The sequence below is a fragment of the Pocillopora verrucosa genome, chromosome 10, assembly GCF_036669915.1.
Source record: "Pocillopora verrucosa isolate sample1 chromosome 10, ASM3666991v2, whole genome shotgun sequence".
NCBI lineage: Eukaryota > Metazoa > Cnidaria > Anthozoa > Scleractinia > Pocilloporidae > Pocillopora > Pocillopora verrucosa.
The window spans coordinates 1,102,885-1,126,867 of record NC_089321.1 but is presented as its reverse complement, the minus strand read 5'-3'; the positions used below and the strand labels follow the sequence as shown (position 1 = coordinate 1,126,867).

The following is a 23,983-nucleotide window of genomic DNA, read 5'->3' as shown; positions in this document are numbered from 1 at the left end:
GCCACACGCACAAGGCACTCCAAAAGCAAAGGAAACACAATTTGGTTTCGCGCGCCTTTCGGATTTCAGAAGTTCCAGGATGTTGGCCCCAGGCCACGGAGCGAACAGAGATGGAATGATGTCTTCACTGAATATTGCTGAATTGCATGTTTACATGAAATATTCGAATTGAATTTTCGCATTGAATGTCAGGATTGAATGTTTCAATTAAATGCTTGCTCTGAATATTTGAATTGAATGTTTATATTTAATATTTGAATTAAATGTTTGCATTGAATGTTGGAATTGAATGTTTACATGGAAAATCGGAATTGAACGTTTGAATTGAATAGTGAATGTCCGACCTGCAAGTGTAATTGATATATTTTAATACCCGGGATGAAAGTTTCGCTAAAGGATGAGAAGGTTGCATTAAAAACCCGCTAATTTGGAGTTAACATTCAAATGTTACTGAAAGGGTTTGATGTTTATAAATAAACGTTAAACCACAGGCAGCCCAAGCTCCAGCTGTGGAATGATCATCTTACGAAATAACAGTCATGGCGAAATTATAAGTTTGTATGGGAATATTTACGACCGCTCTAAGGAATAAAAAAATAAGTCAAATTCTCACAAAAAATACTTCACCTTACTTCCACAGTGCGTTGCTTGTTATCTGACCGCATTCTAAGTTGAAGGAAACCCATTTTGGCGAATCATTTTTTTCCAGGTTTTCTATATACATAAGAAAAACCCTCATGTACGTAGAAAACCTCCAAATATTATTCCTTAGAGCGGTCGAAAATATTCCTATACAAACTCTTATAATTTCGCCATGACTCTTATTTTGTAAGATGATCATCTCACAGCTGGAGCTTGGGCCGCCTTTGGTTAAACCTGATTAATTGAAAGTTTTAACTGACTATTTGTGTGTTTGGAGCGCATAATTAAATGTTCTCATTGGATTTCAAAAGGCTTTTATGGATGTTTGAATCACAAGTTGAAAGTCTACAGTTAATATTGCAAAGTACAGGTTAATGTTTGTATCTTCGAATAAAAATTGATTAATTGAACTTTGGTGGTGTTGGAACGCCACAGCTTTTTTAATGGTTTCTTTACAAGTAGCGCACGTGGGACAATTTTTCCGGAAGGCACTCTATTTTGTTGACAGTAACCCTTAGATAAAGGACATAATTCAATAATATACGCGAGCTTGATTGCAACTGAGATGGCGAGTGGCCTCCCTGACATAAAAACATACTGATATAATTTCATGTTAATTTTCCTTTAAGAACCCTATGCAGAAGTAAGTTGTCGAGGTTAAATCACCACAAATTAAACGTGACAATCATTTTAAAACCCCAAAGAGAAGAGCTTTATTGTTATTATATTCCTAGGTAAAAGGTTGAACACTGTTACAGCGTTGAAGCTGCGTTTGAAGACAAGATCAGATGCAATTATGACCAAAGAATGACCTGGAAATCCCTACGTTAGTCTCGTTATAGGATAAACACTTTGAAAACAGGGAGGGGAGTTGTTTATTGCCAAATAAGTCAAAAAAAAGCTCTTCAAAAAAAGCCCAACACCGAAACATCTAGAAGCAAACAAAAGACCACAAAGTACCATCACTTACTCAGGCAGTTCCATACTCTACACTGAGGAACGGGGTCGTTACAGCCCGGCTGAATGAGCGGGAGCTCTCCATAGATAATTTCATACCTATCTCATCATCTCATCTTATACCGAGGCTTCTCACTCAATCAATAAAGATCCCAACACCACAACCTATATCTAATAGTTAAAATATCGGGAGGAAACTGACTGACTTAAAAACCTACTCTTAAACAAGACAACGACATGAAATTAAAATTCATTTCTGAAAAAAACTACTTAAACGCTAGTTGCCTCAGTCAGATCCTTCTTCTTCCACTCTGAGGAAGCCTAATTGTATTTTGGCATGATGCGCTTTCCATGTGCATCACGGGCAAAGATTGGGCAGGTACCTGGAGGGAATGGCCAAGCTCCAGCCTCCTTCTCAGCCTCCTTGGAGATCTCATGAACCCTCTTCACCAACTTCTCGAATGCAGCTCGACCCTTAGGAGTGCCTATCGTATCTCGCATTTCGGCCAGTTTGCCCACGTACTCACCCATGGTTGTCAGGTTCTTGAAAGGACATCCGTGTTTGAAACTAGGGCAGTTTCCGGTAATTCCTTTCATTTCATCAGCAAGACCTTTATACGGGCACACACCTTTGCCAAAAACTGGGCACTTCTTGACGATCTCTTCAACCGTCAAAGAATATGGATACTGCAGGTTAAAGGGAAGATAGAGTTGAACTAGAAACAAGAATATTCACTGGGAAACGGTACACAACAGCTCAACTAAATCAGCCGTAAGCTAATCATAATTTTCTTCATTTCAGGCAATAGATTCTGTAGAACGATTCGTGTTTCGAGATTTGCTCTGAAAGTGGGAAAAACATTACACAGTGACAATTGTTTGGCATTGCCTACAAAAACTAGGGAAAGAAAAGAAATTCCTGCATCTAAGCTATACGTTAGAAAGCTCTTTTTCGATGGTTTCTATCAATAGTTTCATGCTGAAACCGAAATTACCTACCACAGTGTATGCAGGTTTCAAAATCTCCATTCCTGCAGTGTCTTTGGCAAATGGGCAGCCACCCTTGAAGAAGCTTGGAGGGGAGACAGTTCCGTACTCTATGTTTTTTACCTTACTAAGAAAGACGACATCCTTCAAAAACTCGATCCATTGAGCTTCGTCTTTGGACTGGTCACGCATCTGACCCATCATGTCTTGAAGCTCACCCACGGTCTTGCATTGTTTGAAAGGGCAACCATTGTTGAAAGGAGGACATTTGTCACAGATGCCTTTCTTTTCTTGGGAAAGCTTGGCATATGGGCAGCCACCACCGAGAAATGCTGGACAGTTCTTCAATATGTAATCTACGGTGACGTCTGACTTCTAAAAGGTTGAAATAAAAACGGAAAATCTAAGGCTCAACGAGGCGATTCCTTATTTATGACAGCCGGAATCCAAAACATTCACCATTTGCCGTCATACATTTAGCACATCATAGCTGTTAGACCAATATAATTGTGGGGTTAGCGAGAAAACGATTGACCCAAAGCATTTACAAAATCATGCTTACAAAGCGACCGAGAACTTATAAATACGTTGTGTCTATGTTACGTAAGAGCGATAAATTACATAACAATTGTTCCTTCTGGGCTTATGACTGAGCAAGACGAAAGACGAAACTGGCGACAAATCAAGATGTTGTTTGTGTAGGTAATCACATGATTTCGAGTAATAATTTGGAATAAATAAGCAGGAGTAAATTTATTCAAACCGTGCATTCGGTCAAAACAACCGCGTACGATCAAAACAATAATATGCAATGATATCTTCACATCTTTAATGCGCAAAAAAGTTCAAAGTCTGGCTAAACAGTTCAAGGAATTGTTTAGTCTGTGTCCGAATCACTTTCGATGAAATGGAATCGTCGTTTCCGAGGTTTAACCATGTTTGTTTTTAATTTCGGCGTTGGATCGCTCGAGCAAAGTGTTAAGCTGGGTCGGCTCGTAATTTTCGATTTCCTTGGCAATTCCCTTCTCTAAACACCACTTTTTCCAAACCGACAACCAAAACGGAATAGTTTAGGTTTTCCTCATTTTGCACTCCATCAGTTGATATAAAATTTGATTCATTAACAGGGAGAAAACATTCATTTCATAAACTTAGCTTTTTTTCGCTTTTGTAAGTCGTCCCAAGAACTCATTCTCAATGTGATTAATGCTTTTTTTCTATCCTACGAAAACCATGCAATGGACGACAGTTATAATAACATCATCATTCGTCAGTCTCTTTTAGGATACTTAGCATCAGAGGCGACATGCACTGGTAATATTTCCTCAGAATAAAAGAGTTTTAAAAAACTGCAATATTCTAATTAGAAAAGACAGTATTTAGGGAGTGTCACACAGTTTGAACATCAAATGCTATAGCATTAGCTCCTCAGTAATAAAATCCTTAGACAGTATTTAATCGAACCCCTTGGTTAACCTCAGGACTGAGTCACTTACTGGCTTAGATGACGCCATGTAGAGCTCGCAGGAAGACTTTCTTGCAAAAAGAATTCAAAGTCTCGTAAGCTGTAGTAGTTCACACTGTTACTGACTAGCTCAACTGATTATGCTGGGGTTGGGTGTATCAATTCAAAAGCAAAACGGAGGCAAATAACAATGGATGATTGACGCATCAAAACAGGTTATTCTCGATCAAACAGGTTTTCCAACACGTGGTGCAATGCATCATTCAGTTCAAAAAACGTGATATTACCTTGCCAACACCTGCAAATTTGTTATCAAAGTTTCTGATAATTTGCATCAATAAAAGGACCGTCCAAATCTTGCAAAAAAACTCTTTTTTTGACAAATCAAATAACTGACTCATCATAAGAATAGATATATATTTGTCGACTATTATAAAAGGCACCACCAGCTTATCGATGTAATTCAAAAAGAACTTTTCAATGCGCCTGCACCAGTTTTAACAAGTGTTCAAATCCAGTCTTAGTTGTGGAGTTAGCGAGAAAACGATTGACCCAAAGCATTTACAAAATCATGCTTACAAAGCGACCGAGAACTTATAAATACGTTGTGTCTATGTTACGTAAGAGCGATAAATTACATAACAATTGTTCCTTCTGGGCTTATTACTGAGCAAGACGAAAGACGAAACTGGCGGCAAATCAAGATATTGTTTGTGTAGGTAATCACATGATTTCGAGTAATAATTTGGAATAAATAAGCAGGAGTAAATAAGCAGGAGTAAATTTATTCAAACCGTGCATTCGGTCAAAACAACCGCGTACGATCAAAACAATAATATGCAATGATATCTTCGCATCTTTAATGCGCAAAAAAGTTCAAAGTCCGGCTCAACAGTTCAAGGAATTGTTCAGTCTGTGTCCGAATCACTTTCGATGAAATGGAATCGTCGTTTCCGAGGTTTAACCATGTTTGTTTTTAATTTCGGCGTTGGATCGCTCGAGCAAAGTGTTAAGCTGGGTCAGCTCGTAATTTTCGATTTCCTTGGCAATTCAATGGATTCAGCTTTGCCGTTACGAGCTAGGTCTTAAAAAAAGTTTGGGTAGGACATTTTGATAAACCTTTGAACTGTACAAGAAATAAGCTGCCTTTTCCGCATCACCTGATCTCGCATTCCTTGTTTTCGCATCAATTTTTTCCCCAAACCGCGAAAGGCGCGAAATTTGGCAGTCGCGAAGATTTTAAATTCGAAGTTAACTGCATAACCGTGTACGAAACGAAATACCACAAAGGCTGTTTCTATATGTGGCATTTAGACACCAAAGAAACAGTGTGCCATCGTCCCTCGATAATGATGATGTTAGAAACGACGAAACATTTGACGTAATTGGCTAAGATATGTTGCTGATAAAGCTCTCAATGGACGTTTAATTGTTGTGAAGAAAAAAACTGTAGCCATACACAGACAAGCATCGGCGGTCATGTGGTCACAAATTCAAATTCCTTACCTACTCAATCCCATAGAGTCCATAGAGTCCAGTAGCTCAATAATCCTAAGTTTCTTGGTTTGATTGTTTTTTGTTTTTCGTCTGTCCTTTTTGGTGTAATCACTTCAATATAAACTTCCTTTGGCAAATCCTGCTTTCTACGAAACACGTGTAATGATGCAACCTTGAGTATTTTTGTGAAAGGTTCAAAACAGTAGCTATACGGAGACAAGTATCGGCGGTCATGTGATCGCAAATTCGCGACAAGTTACGAATCCACAGGCAGTTTATTTATAAAAATGAAAAACTAAAACGATTAACGATAGCAATTTCATCTCATAAATACGTTGTGCCTGTATTACGTAAGAGCGATAGATTGCATAACAATCATGCGATCATAACAGTCATAACAATTCCTTTTGTGCAGATGACGGAGCGAGACGAAAGACGAAACTGGCGACACATCAAGATTTTATTTTATGCTATAAAGACAATCTCTTGCCAGATAGAAACTGTGGGCTTGCAAACGTTGTATGGCTACAATTTGAACGACTTTATCATTTTTTTTAACCTGAGGCATATCTTACATTCCATTACTGATAGTTCTAATGAAATCAAGATCAAGCACGACACTTAAATCTACTGTTTCTTGAGGCCTTGCGAGAGAACGGACTAGCTTAGGTTTTCCTCATTTTGCACTCCATTAGTTGATATAAAATTTGATTCATTAATAGGGAGAAAACATTGCCCTCATGAACCTAGCTTTTTTCGCTTTTTGTTTAATGGTCCGGAAAGCTCATTCTTAATGTGATTACTGCTTTTTTTTTCCTATCCTACGAAAACCATGCAATGAACGACAGTAATAATAACATCATCATTCGTCAGTCTCTTTTAGGATACTTTGCATCAGAGGCGACATGCACTGGTAATATTTCCTCAGGATAAAAGAGTTTTAAAAAACTGCAATATTCTTATTAGAAAAGACAGTAGTTAGGGAGTGTCACACAGTTTGAACATCAATTGCTATAGCTTTAGCTCCTCAGTAAAAACATTTGAGACAGCATTTAATCGAACCCCTTGGTTAACCTGAGGACTGAGTCACTTACTGGCTTAGATGACGCCATGTAGAGCTCGCAGGAAGACTTTCTTGCAAAAAGAATTCAAAGTCTCGTAAGCTGTGGTAGTTCACACTGTTACTGACTAGCTCAACTGATTATGCTGGGGTTGGGTGTATCAATTCAAAAGCAAGAGCGAGGCATATAACAATGGATGATTGACGTATCAAAACAGGTTATTCTCGACCAAACAGGTTTTCCAACACAGGGTGCAATGCATCATTCAGTTCAAAAAACGTGATAATACCTTACCAATGTTTTTACAACGCCTGTAAATTTGTTATCCAAGTTTTTTTATTATTCGTATCAATAGAAGAACCGTCTAAATCTTGGTCATTTAACAGTCATTTTATGAGAAACCAAATGATTGACTCATCATAAGAATAGATATATATTTGTCGACCATCATAGAAGGCACTACCAGCTCTTTTCTCTAATTCAGAAAGAACTTTTCATTACGTTGCGATTCCGCTTTGCCGTTACGAGCTAGGGCTTGAAATAAGTTTGGGTAAGACATGTCATACACCGTTGGTCTGCACGGGAAATAATTTGCCTTTCCTGCATCCTCTGATCTCGCATTCCTGATTTTCGTATCATTTTTTTCCCGAAATCGTGAACTGCGCGAAATCTGTTAGTTGCGAAGATTTTAAATTCGAAGATAATTACATAACTGTGTACGAAACGAAATGCCTCAACGGCTGTTTCCATATGTAGTATTCAGACACCAAAGAAACAGTGTACCATCATACCTCGATAACGATGATGTTAGAATCGACGAAATATTTGACGTAATTGGCTGCGATATATTGCTGATAAAGCTCTCAGTGGACGTTTAATTTTTGTGAAAAAAAACAAAAAACAAAAAACAAAAAACAACTGTAGTCATAGGCAGACATGCATCGGTGGCCATGTGGTCACAAATTCAAATTCCTTACCTACTCAATCCCATAGAGTCCAGGATCTCAATAATCCTAGGTTTGTTGGTTTGTTTGTTTCTTTTTTCGTCTGTCCTTTTTGGTGTAATCACTTCAATATAAACTTCCTTTGGCAAATCCTGCTTTCTACGAAACACTTGTAAAGACGCAACCTTGAGTAGATGTTGCACGCGGCTGAAACATAACCACGAATCAACCTTTGAACAACTTTTGCCATTGCCTACGGGAGGCGATGTATGAAGCAAGACGAGGCAAAAACAAAAGCTAGATTATGCCAGCAGGAAACACCTTTTGCTGTTTTTGTGTTAAACTTATATTCTTGTTACCCTTGCGGCTTATGTGTCAGGTTACGTAACGTCGCAGGCCTGTTTCGAAAACATGATGATTTACCTCAGTGGCTCCATCTGATATAGGATTTGTTCGTTTTGATGACGGTTGATTCAACCTCAGGAATGATTAAACAGAAATTTCCCTTTACAATCGATACATTTTCACGTCGAAGGATAATGAAAAGATATCAAACAGCGGTTTCACACTATCCAGAAAAGCTGAACAATGATTATGTCAGTTTTTCCAGATAACATCCCTATATTCCATGAGTGGTTTAATAAGCCTTTTGTTCAAAGATATTAACGCGGATCTTTGAAACATTACAGCATATTTAATCGTTTAGAAGCTTACCAATTGGCGACGGGAAATCTGACTGGCGATGTATGAAGCAAGACAAGGCAAAAACAAAAGCTTGATTATGTCAGCAGGAAACACCTTGTGCTATTCTTGTGTTAAACGTATATTCTGGTTACCCTTGCGGCATTTGTGTCAAGTTACATAACGTCGCAGGCCTGTTTCGAAAACATGATGATGATTTACCTCAGTGGCTCCATCTGATATAGGATTTGTTCGTTTTGATGACGGTTGACTCACCTTCAGGAATGTTTAAACAGGAATTTCCCTTTACAATCAATACATTTTTCCGTGGAAGGATAATGTCTTAGAAAAAGTCTTTAAAAAATCGTGCCATCGGCATTTTAAGTTCAGTTAAGTGTTCTTTATCAACTTGGGGATATAAATTTGCATCATTGACAGTAGATAACACTGAGCAATACTGGAAGACTAAAGAAGGTTCGAAAACTTGGCATTATAGTTCTCATCACCGACCGCAGCTTGACTCGTACGTCATGTCCGTCAATTGTTCTTAAGTCAAAGGGTCATTGCCCAATTACCTACAGGATGTTGCAATCATGCGTGCTCTAGAGTCTGAATCGGCGTAACAATTCCTTGCCCATGTACGGCTGGGTTTTCAACAGGGCCTGAAGTGAACCACAGATCTGGCTCACGGACAACTGCAAAAAATAAGTTTTACACGACATTGCGGGACCAAATTACCTTAGTGTCGTAGAGATGGCTCTATTCCAAGGCGAGGTTAATTTTATTCCATTTCAATTCAAAAAAATTTGTTTGCCTTGACCTTGTTGGACAAAAATAGCATAGTGGGCCGTTGAAATTTGATTTGATTAAACCTCGGAAGTTGCAACAAAGGTTTTATGATGATACAAAGTAGACAACTTTCAGATACGCCGACATCACCCAAATCGGCCGGTAGTCACTGTCAAGGATTTTGAATCTCAAAAGGAGCTGAACAAATGAAACATTTAACAAAGCAGTTGCATTTACATTCTTTTTTCTGGTTTCGTATTTAAATCCTCTAGAATTTCGGATAATGCAACAACGGACAAAGGGATCTCTGAAAACCAACAAAATTTGTTACTTGATTGTCTCCATCGACCAAGATATGACCCTAGGACTGCATTAAATATCCTCGATCTTGTGTGGCCTTTATTACGATACTCAGAGCTAGAGTGGTAAGCCTTGCATATACAGTGTGCCGAACAAAATGGACCAACTCACATGTACTCTCGCGTGTTTGCATTGTTAGGGATTTGAAATAGGGTTAGTTCATAATTCTACATAATCATCATAGTCAAAGAGCTCTTGGAGCCAGCTCATTCATGTTATGGCTTAAGTTTGTATTGATTTCTTGGACTTATTGAATATAGATACAGGTAAACTCGGTTTATGTGAACTTTCAAGACAGCAAAATATTAGTAACCCTCATCCTTCATTATCATTTGCAGTATTCTGAAATATTCCTTGATATCTTTTGTTTTAAACAAAGCGGCCATATTCCCTTACAAAACTGGATACTAGATTTTAGCTATCTTAAAACTAGTTTACTGAACTATGGATCTAAAATCTACCTATTGACTAGCTATTTCCTAACCAGGTCGCTTGTGTAATCACTTAATCCTAATTCCTATCCATTAACGGGTTATTTGGAACCATGCAGATAGCTCTATCTAAATTCTATCTGAAAAATAAGTTTGTAAAATAACTATTGCAGTAAGTATTTAGGTAGGTATTAGATAGGGTTAAACTAGTGTTTGATGCTCTAATAAGCGAGTTTTCAGCTAGATATATAAAATAGAGATTAGATAGTTACAGCAACACTAGATAGATACAGGACAGAGATGAACTCGAAGTTAGATAACATAGATCAAAATAATAAGAAACTATTCTCGGGTAGATCACAATTAACTAGAATCAAAATAACATTAATCTAAAAATCAGATAGCTGAAAACTAGCCGCGAATCAGGTAGAATTATCAGCAAGTAGAAAGAGAGTGTAAAGCTAGGAATGAGATAGTGGAAAAGTAGCAATGAGATAAAACAAACTGTAATATGCAGATAGATGGCCGATGTGGAACTTGAGCCTTATGTCATGCTGATAAAAGGTAAAACAGCCCTTGGTCTTTGCCTTTCCTTTCTGCTGAGCATGTTGTGACAGCCTCCATGGATACTGTTGCTTTTCATGCTGGATTCAGTGTCAATAACAGCTACACTAGGATTCCGGCAACTACAAGTGCCTTCACTTGCTCACAGTGTGCAGCAACTATCTGCAACTATTGTCGCTTGTTGACTGACAGTTTCCCTCGTTTGAGACTAGGAATTTATATCATTTAAATTTTTTAATGCAGATCACAGGCAAGTTCGCTAAAGATTTGACTCAGCTAACAAAGCAATCAATAACATGTGGGTTCATTCTTTGTAACTCTTGGGCCAGATAAACGAGTTTCTAATTAGCCAGGATGACGTGCATGCATAGTGTTAATAATGATCACACTGACTTGAACTTTACTTAAGCTTTGTTTATTCCACTTTACTTACCTTTTGTACTTTTATTTGTTTTTTTGAGCTTCTTCCCTGGACCTGCATACAGTGAAAGTAAGATAATGTTAAACTTTGAGCAACATTTGGTTTTGCCATCTTTTTTTTTTTTTTACCGCTGGCAAGTAATAGAAACTAAGGTATCTGACTATCCTATCTTTGAAACAGTATTGATGTAATGAAACATTTTCAGAAACCTGATGGCTTAACAAAGAATAAAATGTTCCGACTTTTAATTTACTTCCAAGTAGAATCTTGAATTTCCATGAAATGATATGCAATTCATTGACACAATGATCTCTGACCTTGAAGAAATAAGTTTTTTTCTGATTTGTCCTTATCAACCCTTATTTGTTAATGTAATATGTTAAATCCTTTTAGGCAAAAGAAAATTTAATACACTCAAAACACACTACAAACTCCTGACCACAAAATAACTAAATTTGTAACACATTTTGTGATGGAGATCAATAAATCAAAAACAAATGATCCTTACTGCATTAAGTTCCTTACAATAGCAGTAAAGGTAACACCAGAGTTAAACCTATCATTTTCTTTGTGACTTTTCTTTCTCTTTAGCTCAACAATTTGTACATCCTGTTCCTCACCATCAGTTTCTGCAATATTGTACAGAAAAATAATGGATAAAATACCTGTTTATTTATTTATATATATATATATATATATATATATATATATATATATATAGGGGTAGTGGCTAGACCTTGCTTGGAGCCGGTCTAGAAAAGGAAAAATAAGGCGCTTCCTTCCCTCCACTAGCCTGGATGGACGCCTTGGGCAAGTGTTAGCACACCCTTAGCCTCCCTTAAACAGGGTTACGGTCCCACTGCCTTGTGGTAGCTAGGGATAGCCAAAGGCTAAGGGAGCAAACCCCGACAGAAAAACCGGAGTGGAACCCCGTAAGGCAGTTTTGACGCTGTATCATTTACTGGCAACTCCTGCAGTCGACCTGGTCCCGAACGTACTGGCCCTGCCTTTCCTTCGGACTCTACCAGCAAGACCGAGAGGGGGATTCTGGGACTTGGGCCAACCAGTATCTCCATATCAACCGCCCAGGCAGGCGCATGGAGAGGCAACTTCGGCATGCCCTACGGCTTCGCCAGGCATGGAAACAAACCGGGAAGTGGCAGTTACCGGTTCTAAGTCATGGCTTGATTGGCGTAAAGCCAGACGCCAGGGGCCATTCCTGACAGTAGGAGGGGCTTTTTAACCCCATTGGATAGCTACCGCCCGCTTAAACTGGGCAGCCCCCAGTCAATAAGGTGCTTTCCCGCCACTGCCCGCCTGTCTTGCTGGGGTGAGCAGGACTTAAGTCTGGAAACAGTCTGACAAGTGGGCTGCGACTTATTCACCTAAAATCATGGATCTATTAGAAGACCAGCTCTTACACTTGGGAGTTGGAACGTCCGAACGATGCTGGCCGGACTTATCAAGGACATACGCGACATTGATGGGGCACGCAAAACAGCTGTCATCAGCAGAGAATTGGTTACGCTCAAAGTTGATATCGCTGTTTTACAGGAATCGCGCATAGTTGGTTGCGGAAGCCTAACGGAAAAGGAATACACATTTTTCTGGCAGGGTAGAGATGAAGATGAGCCTAGAGTACATGGAGTTGGTTTTGCAGTTAGCAAGAAGCTAGTACAGATGGTGGAACCAGGCTCAACCAAGTCTGAGCGCATCATGCACATAAAACTCAATACCGATCTAGGTCCCACCAACTTGCTTTCTGTCTACGCTCCAACCCTGACTTCGAGTACCGATGCCAAGGATACCTTTTACAGCCAATTGGATGATGCTATCAAACATATCCCAAACAACGTAGTGCTGATTCTCCTCGGCGATTTCAACGCTAAAGTGGGCAACGATCAAGGCTCCTGGCCTAATTGCCTTGGTCACTTTGGTGTTGGCAAATGCAATGAAAATGGTCAACGCCTTCTGGAGCTTTGCACCTATCATCACCTCTGTATTACAAACACATTCTTTGGCGTGAAGCTGCACCATAGGTTCTCGTGGATGCACCCCAGATCTAAAAACTGGCACCAACTCGACCTCATCATCTCAAGACGGGAACACCTTCATAACATTCGTACTACAAGGGCATAACACAGTGCTGATTGTGACTCTGATCACTCCCTTGTCTGCACGAAGATCCAGTTACGTCCAAAGAAGTTCCATCGCGTCAAACAATCTGCTACACTTCGCATTAATGCTTCTGCCACCGCCATCCCTGTCTCTATGAAAAGAGGACAAAAGAAAAAAGAGGACAAAAAATAAATAAAGAAAAATAAAATAAATGTCTCTATTTTCAACGACATCCTGAGCTCGAACCTCGGAGACTGCCTGGAGCTAAACACAGAGGACCACTGGAGCCATATCAAGGCCACCACCCTTGCTGCAGCATTAAAGGCCTTTGGCAAGAATGTACGCAAAAGCCAGGATTGATTCAACGCAAACATCGCGACTATTCTGCCCTTACTTGGCTGTCCTCCTAAACTCCTGAGCTTCATCAAATCGTTCCATGATGGGTCTCGGGGTACAGTGCAGTATGACGGAAACAGGCATGAGGCATTCGATATAAACAGCGGCGTAAAACAAGGATGTGTGCTAGCCCCAACTCTCTTCAACATCTTTTCAGTTCTAGTGAATCATGCTTTCAAGTCCTCTGAAGAAGGCATCCTGATACGATCTCGTTCTGATGGTAAACTCTTCAACCCTGCGCGCCTTAGAGCCAAGACCAAAGTGCGCAAGGTAGCCATCCGTGACCTTCTCTTTGCCGATGATGTTGCCCTCGTTGCTCACAGCGCTAAAAACTCCAACTCCTCCTCAATCAGTTTTCTGACGCATGTGAGGCCTTCAGACTTACAATCGGCCTAAAGAAGACGAAAGTCATGTGCCAGGCAAATGCAGCCACGCCTGCCGTAACAATCAAAGATTACACCTTGGAAGCTGTCACACAGTTTACCTATCTCGGCTCCACCACCTCCAACAACAACTGCCTTGAAGTGGAGATTGGATAGAGAGTTGGCAAGGCTGCAACCAACTTGGCTAAGCTGTCTGCCCGTGTCTGGAAGAACAAGAAGCTAACTACCCAAACTAAAGTTGCTGTGTATCGTGCCTGCATCGTGAGCACCTTATTGTTTGGTAGCAAGTCTTGGACTACCTACGCTAGTCAGGAGAAGCGCTTGAACATTTTCTATATGAGATGTCTTCGTCGCATCCTCTCCATCTCATGGACAGATAAGGTCTCTAACAATGAGGTACTTGCAAGAGCCAATATCCCCTCGATGTTCACCCTGCTAAGACAGCGCAGATTGAGGTGGCTCGGTCATGTGTACCGGATGGAGGATGGGCGAATCCCTAAGGATCTGCTGTATGGCGAGTTGGAATCTGGTTCGAGGCCTATTGGCAGACCTAAGCTGCGTTTCAAGGACGTATGCAAGAGAGATATGCTCGCCACTGGCCTGCCAACAGATAACTGGGAGCTACATGCTGCAGACCGGAGTGATTGGAGGTCTGTGTGCAGTCTGGCTCTCCAGGCGGGAGAGGAAAGGCTGAAAGCTGAAGCCGTTGATAGAAGAGCTAAGAGAAGAGCAGAAATGAACAAAGCAACGCGTGTTCCAGTGGCATGTGTCTTTGTGTGCAGTGGATGCGACCGTGTCTGCCGTTCTAGAATTGGGCTTTTTAGCCACGAGAGAAAGTGTTTTTATTACAAACTCCTTGATCCTTACCCTTTCGCTTTCTTTTCTCGTTTGGTTTTCTTGCTGGTGTTTTATCCACCTCTTCAACGCCTGTTCCTAGATTACCGGTATAACAGTGAATAAACATTATAAAGACATTGACAGATATCACAGATGGATGTGGCTATGGCAGGAATTTCAAACTCCCATGGGAAGGCATATCGCTAGAAAATTATGTTTCAATGGCAATCTAACTTTTATTTACAATTTAAAACCTAAAAAAACATGAAGGCTCTGCAGTTAATTTAACTTCAATTTAAGTCCAGTAAGACCCTGCTTACTCGAACTCGGTTCACTCAAACCCACCAGTAACTCGAACAACTCTGATTTCCCTTAACCCATGTTTTTCAGTCAATTACTATCAGCTAGCTCAAACACTCCCTAACGTGAACCATATTTTGTTCCCCTTGCGAGTTTGAACAGGGTCATTCTGTTTATACATGCACCCTCAGATCCTAAGCTGCTGTCTTCTGTTGCAGCCAGTACGTCATGAAATTTGAAGTCTGATGTGAGAGATTTCTTAGTCCTGGCCCTCTCATTCTTATTGTTATCAAATTCCTTTCGACTTGCAGGGCTTGGGGTAATGCATTTGGAAGCTACTTCCTTGTCTCCACTGAGCAACAACGACAACAACAACAAGCTTCATTACCAAATTGAGAAGTTAATACAAAAAAAGGTAACATTTACTGAGAATAACTGAAAAGCTAATCTAGCTGAGTAAAAGTAAATAATGTTTAAATATAGGACGTAGGTTGGCACTAAAGCTTGAGCAAAGAAAATTATCAGTCAAAAGAAAAAAGAGGACAAAAAATAGATAAAGAAAAATAAGATAAAGAAAAAGGGACCAGTTGAAAACTCATGAATAGTAAGACTGTACGATGTTTAGTTTGACTTTGTTTTTAAATGTTTTAAGATGGAGATGTTTAATGCTTTCGTCAAGGTGATTCCAAACTTTTACATCTGCAAAGCGAATGTTGAATTTACCATAGTTCGTTTTGATGGTGTTAATAAAATAGGTTGATTTAGAAGCAAACCTGGAATTGTAAGAGTGCATGGATGCTACTGTTTGAAAAGGGTGGAAGAAGATTATAGTAATAGTGATACATAAAAAGTGCATTGTGAAGGATAACAAGATCAGTTAATGTAAGAATCTCTAATTCCTTAAAGAGAGGCTTAGATTGTTCATCTGATTTTGAGAAAGTTATGGTATGTATAGCTCTCTTTTAAAGAATTATTAAAGGTTTAAGAGTAGAACTATAAGTATTCCCCCAAATTGATAAACTATAGGTGAGGAAGGGGTAAATAATTGAATAATATAATTGATGTAATATGTTTCTGTTTACATAACATCTAACTTTAGATATTACTCCAATACCTCTTGAAACCTTCTTGCTCAATTCGTGTAAGTATGGTTTCCAGTTCAAATTGGAGTCAAAAATGAGACCTAAATATTTAATTTGATTATCAGATTTAACAGATGTATTGGAGATACTAATATTCAACTTACGAGCTATTCTTCTTTCTGGAGAATGGAATACCACAAAGCTGTTTTTTTCAATGTTCAAAGATAATTTGTTAGCATGTAGCTACTGGCTTACCTTTTCTAATTCTACATTTAAGTTGGTTTCTAGATTTAGAATGTTAGGACTATTAAGAAACAGGTTTGTATCATCAGAAAAAAAGGTGAAATTCTAAGATATTGGAGCATTTAGGTATATCATTAATGTATAAAAGAAAAAGAAGTGGGCCAAGCACTGACCCCTGTGGTACTCTACATGTAACAGTTTGGTAGTCAGAATTAGTACCAAAAAAAGAGACAAACTGTCTTCTGTTACTTAAATAAGATGCAAACCAATCATTTACAACACCTCATATGCCATATTACTCCAACATGTTTAATATAATTCTATGGTCAACTGTATCAAATGCTTTACATAGATCTAAGAAAATGCGAAAAAAAAGAGTAGGTGCCAATATTGATTGATCTTTGTATTTTATTGGTCAAGAGGAGAAGAGCATGGGTGGTCGAATGCTTTGATCTAGAGCCAAACTGATTATTGTGTAGAATAGAAAATTTCTCAAGATAGCTAATAATCCTATTATACATTAATTTTTCAATTACTTTATTAAATATGGAGAGTACGGAAATAGGTCTATAGTTGGAGACTAAAAAACTGGACCTTTTTTTGTGAATTGGAACTACTCTGGCTACTTTAAATTGATCAGGCACCAAACCAGTAGAAGATGAGCAATTAAAAAGCAGCTGAAGAGGGATTGGTAAAATGCCTTTTAAAGTCTTAAGAAGGGAGGTTGAAATACTAAATGAGCCACAAGCCTTGTTAGAACTTGGTGACATAATTATACTTTCAATCTCAGTTGAATTGGTACAGTACGTGATAAGAAGAAACTAGAGGCCTGCAGTTTATCTAGTGGATAACAATTAAATGGTAGATTTGGTTTAAGTACAGCTGACACCAAGTTTTTTCCAGTATTAGAGAAGAATTTATTCTAATGATCAGCAATAGCTTTATCATTTGTAATCTCATGTTCATTAATAATTAATTTGCTGGGCGAGGTGGAACCTTTGGATTTTAGACATATCAGTTGCTTTATTCCTTCCCAAATTTCTTTTGTTTTTGCTTTTTTGATCATGAAATATTCTTTATAATAATTGGTTTTACTTGGTTTAAGTAGATGATTTTAATTTGTTTCGATAACACTTAAATTTGGTATGGCTGTAACATGTATCAGTTTTCAGATAGTGCCTGTACAACCTATTTTTATTAATAATGAATGCCTTTAATCCCAAAGTAATCCAGAGCTTTGTTTGAAATTTTGATTCCTTTCAAGTGAGTGGCTTTAAGGGTAAATGATTATTTATGATATTGATTACTTTTGTGTAAAACTTAACAAACATTTCAGTTGTATCAGTTAGTCCATGAAATAAATTAGACCAGTCAATGGAGCTGAATTCCTTCAAAAAAGCTTCTTTATTATAATTAGAATAATCTCACCTAAATCTTTTCTCTTTATGTTTTGAAAAAGCAAACCTCTCAATGATGAGAAAATTAGGCAAATGGTCTGTTAGATCATGAAATAAATTCCCACTGACTGTTTGATATTTGATAGAATTACAGAATATATTATCAATCAGTGTAGAGGAATGATTGGTAATCCTTGTTGGTTTCAGTATGTGGGGCTCTAAAAGAATGAACCTAGGATATTAATAAAATCTTTGGTTAAGGGATGTTTATTGAAGTTCAAAAGATTAATATTAAAGTCACCAGATACAAGGCATAGTTTCCTTTTTTGATTGATTTTACCAATAACTGAGTAAAAGTTATTCAGAAATGTTTCAAGATTGGAAGAGGGATGTTGGTATACTACACCACATATCATATTGCTGTTTAAGTCACTCTCAATTTCAACCCATAACATTTCACTTTCATCGGTGCTAGAGGTAAGATAATGTCTAACACTATATTGAATACCATTATTAATATACATACCAACTCTACCTGCCCTCTGTGCAATGGGTTGAGAGAGGAATGAGTAGCCAAGCAGATCAAGATTAGAGATTTGTTCATTGGATCTATTAAGCCATGTCTCCAACAAACTTATAATGTGGAAAGGATAATTTAAATCATTTAACAATTGCATTAGGTTATCAAAGTTTGCTTGGATACTTCTTATATTACAATTGAGGAGTGAAAATGCCTTTGTTTGAACAACTACTAATTTCAGGTGAATTGTGAAATTTATGTATATCAACATAATTAAAATTAACTTTGGAAGGTGTGTTAGATTCAGGGTCAGAATTAGATAAGTGTGGAATATTACCAATGTTAGGTGTAGTCTGAAGCACCGGTAAATCTTCTAGAATAGCATTTACACTATTCTTTGAGCACAACCAGCTTAAATTGGAATTGTAGGACAGCTTGACAAGCTCTTTATCATCAATTGCGTGAAATGTAAAAGTTGATTGGCAGCATATCTGGCAGGTCCACCCAAGGGTACTGAACTTAAAGTACTTGTAATCAGCTAAAGTAAGGCATGTGCAATTAAGGTGATGACAAAGATTATACAGACTACATTTCAATTTCCTCCCATTACTCCTAATTAACTTATCGCAGATAGCACATGGGCATCTACCAGTATCTAATCTTACGTCATTTAGACAACAGTTACTTTCTTGCATTTAGCTTGGTTGGGAAGATACTTCAGTAGTTGCTGTACTGGTTGATTCAGATGTTGATCGTCGTGGTTGCAGCCTTTCCCAATCCCCAACTGATGTGATACGTGACGCTGGTGTGTGCTCATTACGCCTCAAATAAATCACTCCAAAATATGTCCAGATAAACTTATAATTCTGGTCTTTATGAAATTTGAGGCAATTCTTCAACAGCTTTCTTTTTGCTTCCGTTAGGCTTTCTTGAATAAAGATATTGCTTTCACCATGGCGCCCCAGTCTAATGTCGCTAATATTGTAGTATTTCAACTTGGGTCTAGCTTTGTAGAAACGATCCCGAATCCTTCGATTGGTAAATTTGACCACTATGGCGGGATATCTAATTGGGGTAGACCCTGATTCTCCACTGTTAGCTGAAGGAATTCTATGGCTGACCGAAATATCTCTGTCATTAATATCGACATCAATCAACGTTCCAATTTTCTTCACAATTTCGTTTGTATCCTCTCGAGATGTCAGGAACTCCTCTTATTTCGAGACATTCGCGTCTCGTGTACTGAGCTTGATCATCGATGGCGGAACGTAAATCGCTAATCTCTTTGGTCATTTTAGCAGAATCACTTCTCAAGTGGTCGTTCTCTTGAGCTAAAGTCTTCGTTTGTTTCTCCAGATTATCCATCTTAACTTTCATTGTTTCAAAAGATGTATTGAAGAAGGTCATCCATTCCTCGTAAGCCTTCAGCTTTGCGTCTAAGATGGCTGGCAAGATGGCCGTCAGTTTGGATTCTAAGATTTCATCCAAAATAGATCTCAAAATTGCCTCCATTTTAGTTTTTTCTCGAGCTATCTTATCAGTTTACCATTCTGGTACAATCGATAATCAGGAAATAACGAAAAATCATAAAGAAAATTGACTGTAAGAGTAAAATTAACACAGCTGACAAATCCACGCGATGCTCGCATGACAACCGCTAACCGAGAAAGAGCCTTCTTCCTTTCAAAAGCAAAGTTTCCTCTTTCATGTTTTACTTACCATATCCGACCCAAACTTCTGAGAAGAAGTAAACAAAAGCCTCATTTTGTCCTCGTTATGCTTATAAGTAATAGAAAGCCTTTAGAGTCGTGCACCAGAGAACGTAGTTTCTCCAAATTTAAGATTCCCAACAAGTAAGTATGTATGACAATTATGTTGTACGAAGCTCTTCGTTTCTAACTTTAAATGAAAACTCCCAGACATAATGGCGGCTTGAAAATAAAACCACTCAGTACAAAGTACAAAGAAATTGTATGATTTACGGGTGCCACTATGGTGTTAACGGTTTATGATAGGGACCTTGATAAATAAAAACGAAAAATAAAAACTGTTTATGCTTCTATTTCTCCGAACACATCAGGGGATAAAACTTACTTATTCAACTTGTAATTTGCACGACATCATATCTGGATCAGCGATGAAGTTCTTACCCTGTACATAATTTTTTAAGGATGAATCTTTAATGTCAGTCCGATTAAAATAGCCCTCTATCTTGCGAATATCCCAAAATATGACTTAACTGGTAATAGTTCGCGCTAAAAACTGCCCCCAGCATTTGTAATATATGCAAAATTTATTTACTGGAGAATAAACTGCCTTATATTTGAAACGAAACTGATAAGCAGCACTGCACGCACTATAATAGTAAAAACTGTTTGTGTCTAATTCTCCTATGTGATTCGTCGTTTATCATACAATCGAACCTGTATTAAGCGGCGCCTTATTTAGCGGTCAGTTGTCAAAGTCCCGAATTTGTTTCCCTAAGTCGCTGTAAATTTCATGTGGTTACCTTTGAGTTCGAACGGCCTGTTTGTATCATCTTTCACTTGTGTTGAACGGTTATTTGGAGTAGAACCACACAAACAAAACTAAGAATAATCTTCGAACTAAAACTCAATCCATGTAGTAGTATTTTTGAGCTAGTTTTATTACATAAGTAGTCAATTATGGCATAAATGGCGTTTTTTTTCCTGTTTTACATTACCATTCTTCTGTACAACCCTAACGGTCCACCTGTATTTAGCGGTCACCCCGCCAATTCCCGTGGGTGCTAACATCCCTGCGTCGTGTTTACACCCCTCTAAAACGAAGAAAAAAAAATCAAAGTTGAGAATAGAAGTTGCTTAGGAAGTTTATGTTACTAAAAACTATAATTTGATGTCACAAAAGAACTCACCAGCTGGTCCATATAAATTTCCAATGAGTCCATTTGGTAAAGACAACGATTGGAATTTTAAGGCATGGACCCTCTTATGACCAATATAAACAATTATTACGTTTATCAGGTCTTGAAATAGGTCTGGCAGTCCCATCGACGAAACCAAAGCACTTGTCGAGGGGGGCTCCATGTCCTGATATAGCATTTGCGTAACGCTGTGAAGCCCCATGATTCAGGAGATCTTGATTCCACTGGGTTATAAGGTGTCCATAAACGTCATTGATGTAGTCCGAGATATCATTTGTGATTAGACTTATTACAGAAACTAGTCGGCCAAATCGCTGAGCCTGCATGAGTAGGCAACTCTTTTGAAAAGCATACATAGGCCTTCTATGACGTCACAAATACTTCTCTGTTCACATCTCAACACTGAAAGTAGTCTGAATGCTGCGACAAGGCGAGGGAGGCCTTGCTTCTCGACACGAATTCGGTGGAGTTCGCAGAATCCAGATCGAATTGCTCGTAGTTTTCATGAGGGAATTCGAGACTTTTTGTTTTGAAGGTATCGTAAAGCAGTAAAAACTCTTCATCTGAACAATGTTATCGCCATAAAGAAGTATGAGCAGCTCACGAAATTCTCTGAAAGACATTTTTCCTGTGATTGTAACGAAAACTATAGACTCCTTCACGATCCTCGTCCACGTAACTGGTGTGCTCAAGTGTTTGTGTTTCCCGCCGTAGACGACAGTCTCGTCCCGGGCCTCAATCGGTCATATACGTTGTAGTCCATGTTCCCGTCGTTATTGCTTAAGGTCTCTATATTGTTCCAGGTTGCGAAGAATGACCTCGAGTTGCCGAGATTACCCAGCAACATCTTGCGCGCCTACTGAGAAAATTAACCGGTACCAGCTTGCGCGCCTACTTTGGTCAAATCGAGATTTTTCCCCCAATACACCGAATTTATATTTGCAGTCATATACACGGGGAACTGTAAATAATGTCTGCTCGGCGGTTTCGGCCTAGGAGGGAAAAACGCCCTATACATACCCGCGGCGTCAACCTCAACTGGCATACTCACTCTTGTAATACTAAATGCATTGATGCTTACGAAAACAGAGAGCATATATATTTAAGCAGTACATAGGGATTTCTTCCCGTAAACGTGATGCTATTGATGTGGTTTATTTTGAGAATTTTAGTGACTTAGACCATAGGTTTGCTCTATCCTAGATCCCTACTGGTATACTTCTGGCTTTTTCTCGCGGTTAATGGTTAGTTATCGCATTACTCAAGAAAGGTGGATTTTGGAAGAATGGTCTTTGTCAAATGACCCTTCGACCCTCCGGCTCTTCGCGTGCAGTCCCTTATTAAAAATAGTGCTTCATGATGGACTTCTAAGCTACTAGTTAAGTTTTCAAACATGTTGCATGAACGAAATCCATCTGTACTAATCAAAATGAAGAGCGCTTTTTCTAGCCACAATTATTTAAATGATCAACTTTGAATTATTTTTATCGCAGGTACGCATATTAAAACCACTAATTCGAGTGAAATGCAAATTCCTCCAGTGATCGCGATTGTGTGAAAGAGTACACGCATTTGCACTTATTGAATGGCAAAGAACGAATTAGAATAGACCCATTTGGGCACACGTGGCAGATTCGAAGGTAAGTACAAAGATATCAGTGATGATTCCCCTGAAGAGGTTGTCCGTAAAATTCAAGGACAATACTCTGGTGTGGGTAGAAAAATGCTTAAAGGTCATCCAAAAAGTCAAGGTCTCACTCTGCAAAGAGAACGAACAGGGCTGTCTTTACTCAGACTAGATCCCTACTGCGGTTCTTCAAGATGGCTTAACTCGATCCGCGGCCGAATTTACTCTGTGCCATGTCCTCAAGCCCTCTCGCATATAGATGAAAGTCAATTTATAAACTCTAAGGCACAAATATACTAAATCTCGAAAATGCAAACAACATACAGTAATAAACACTCTCAAACTTACCTTTGAAGTGCTGTAAAAATCGCAGAATAATTAATGCCACACGTACAAAGCACTCCAAAAGCAAAGGAAACACAATTTGGTTTCGCGCGCCTTTCGGATTTCAGAAGTTCCAGGATGTTGGCCCCAGGCCACGGAGCGAACAGAGATGGAATGATGTCTCCACTGAATATTGCTGAATTGACGGAGCGAACAGAGATGGAATGATGTCTCTGACTAACTTAAAAACGTACCCTTAAACAAGACACCAAAATGGAATTAAAAGGCACTTCTGCAAAGAAGTACTTAAACTGTTCCTGGCTCAGTCAGATCCTTCTTCTTCCACTCTGAAGAAGCCTAATTGTATTTTAGCATGATGCGCTTTCCATGTGCATTACGGGTAAAGACTGAGCAGGTATCTGAAGGGAATGGCCAAGGTCCAGCCTTTCTTCTCAGCCCCCTTGAAGATCTTATGACCCTCTTCATCAACTTCTCGAATGCAGCCCGACCCTTTGGAGTGGCAGTCTTATCTCGCATTTCGGCCAGTTTGCCTACGTACTCACCCATGGTTATCAGATTCTTTAAAGGACACCCGTATATGAATCAGGGCAGTTTCCGGCGATTCCTTTCATTTCATCAACAAGACCTTTATAAGGGCACACACCTTTACCAAAACTGGGCACTTGTTGAGGATCTCCTCAACCGTCAAAGAATATGGACATTGCAAGTTCAAGGGAAGATAGAGTTGAACTAGAAACAATAATATTCGCTGGGAACCGGTACACAACAGCTGTATCAAATCAGCCGTGAGCTGATCACAATTTTCTTCACTTCAGGTCACAGATTCTGTAGAATGATTCATGTTTAACATTTGCTCTGAAAGTGCTAAAAACACTACACAGTGACAATTGTTTGGCATTGCTTAAAAAACTAGGGAACGAAAAGAAATTCCTGCACCTAAGCTGTAAGTTAGAAAGCTCTTTATCGATGGTTTCCTAAGCTTATCTCGTGTTCTCCCAACCTCTCACGTGTTTACATCAGGCTATGTAAAC

At 38.9% G+C, this 23,983-nt stretch overlaps 1 protein-coding gene and 1 long non-coding RNA gene across 3 annotated transcripts; both read right to left on the bottom strand.

The window, feature by feature from the left end:
• Nucleotides 1–1,110: 1,110 nt before the first annotated feature.
• On the bottom strand, nt 1,111–7,389 carry LOC131800085 (uncharacterized). Of its 2 annotated transcripts, none has more exons than XM_066173456.1 (3): nt 6,643–7,389; nt 2,599–2,961; nt 1,111–2,286 (listed from the first exon to the last, which is right to left on the bottom strand). In XM_066173456.1, exons 1-3 carry the CDS (start codon nt 6,658–6,660, stop codon nt 1,921–1,923), a joined length of 747 nt encoding a protein of 248 aa, XP_066029553.1. In that variant the 5' UTR covers nt 6,661–7,389; the 3' UTR covers nt 1,111–1,920. The 2 variants fall into 2 exon arrangements, with proteins under 2 accessions (XP_066029553.1, XP_058973750.2); XM_059117767.2 differs by lacking the exon at nt 6,643–7,389 and adding an exon at nt 4,083–4,685 and having other exon boundaries at nt 1,114–2,286.
• A 2,014-nt stretch (nt 7,390–9,403) lies between these two features.
• LOC136283893 (uncharacterized) lies at nt 9,404–15,050 on the bottom strand. Its single transcript, XR_010718989.1, has 3 exons — nt 14,564–15,050; nt 11,356–11,428; nt 9,404–10,853 (listed from the first exon to the last, which is right to left on the bottom strand). It is a non-coding gene; the product is annotated as an uncharacterized lncRNA (long non-coding RNA).
• Between the last annotated feature and the right edge of the window lie 8,933 nt (nt 15,051–23,983).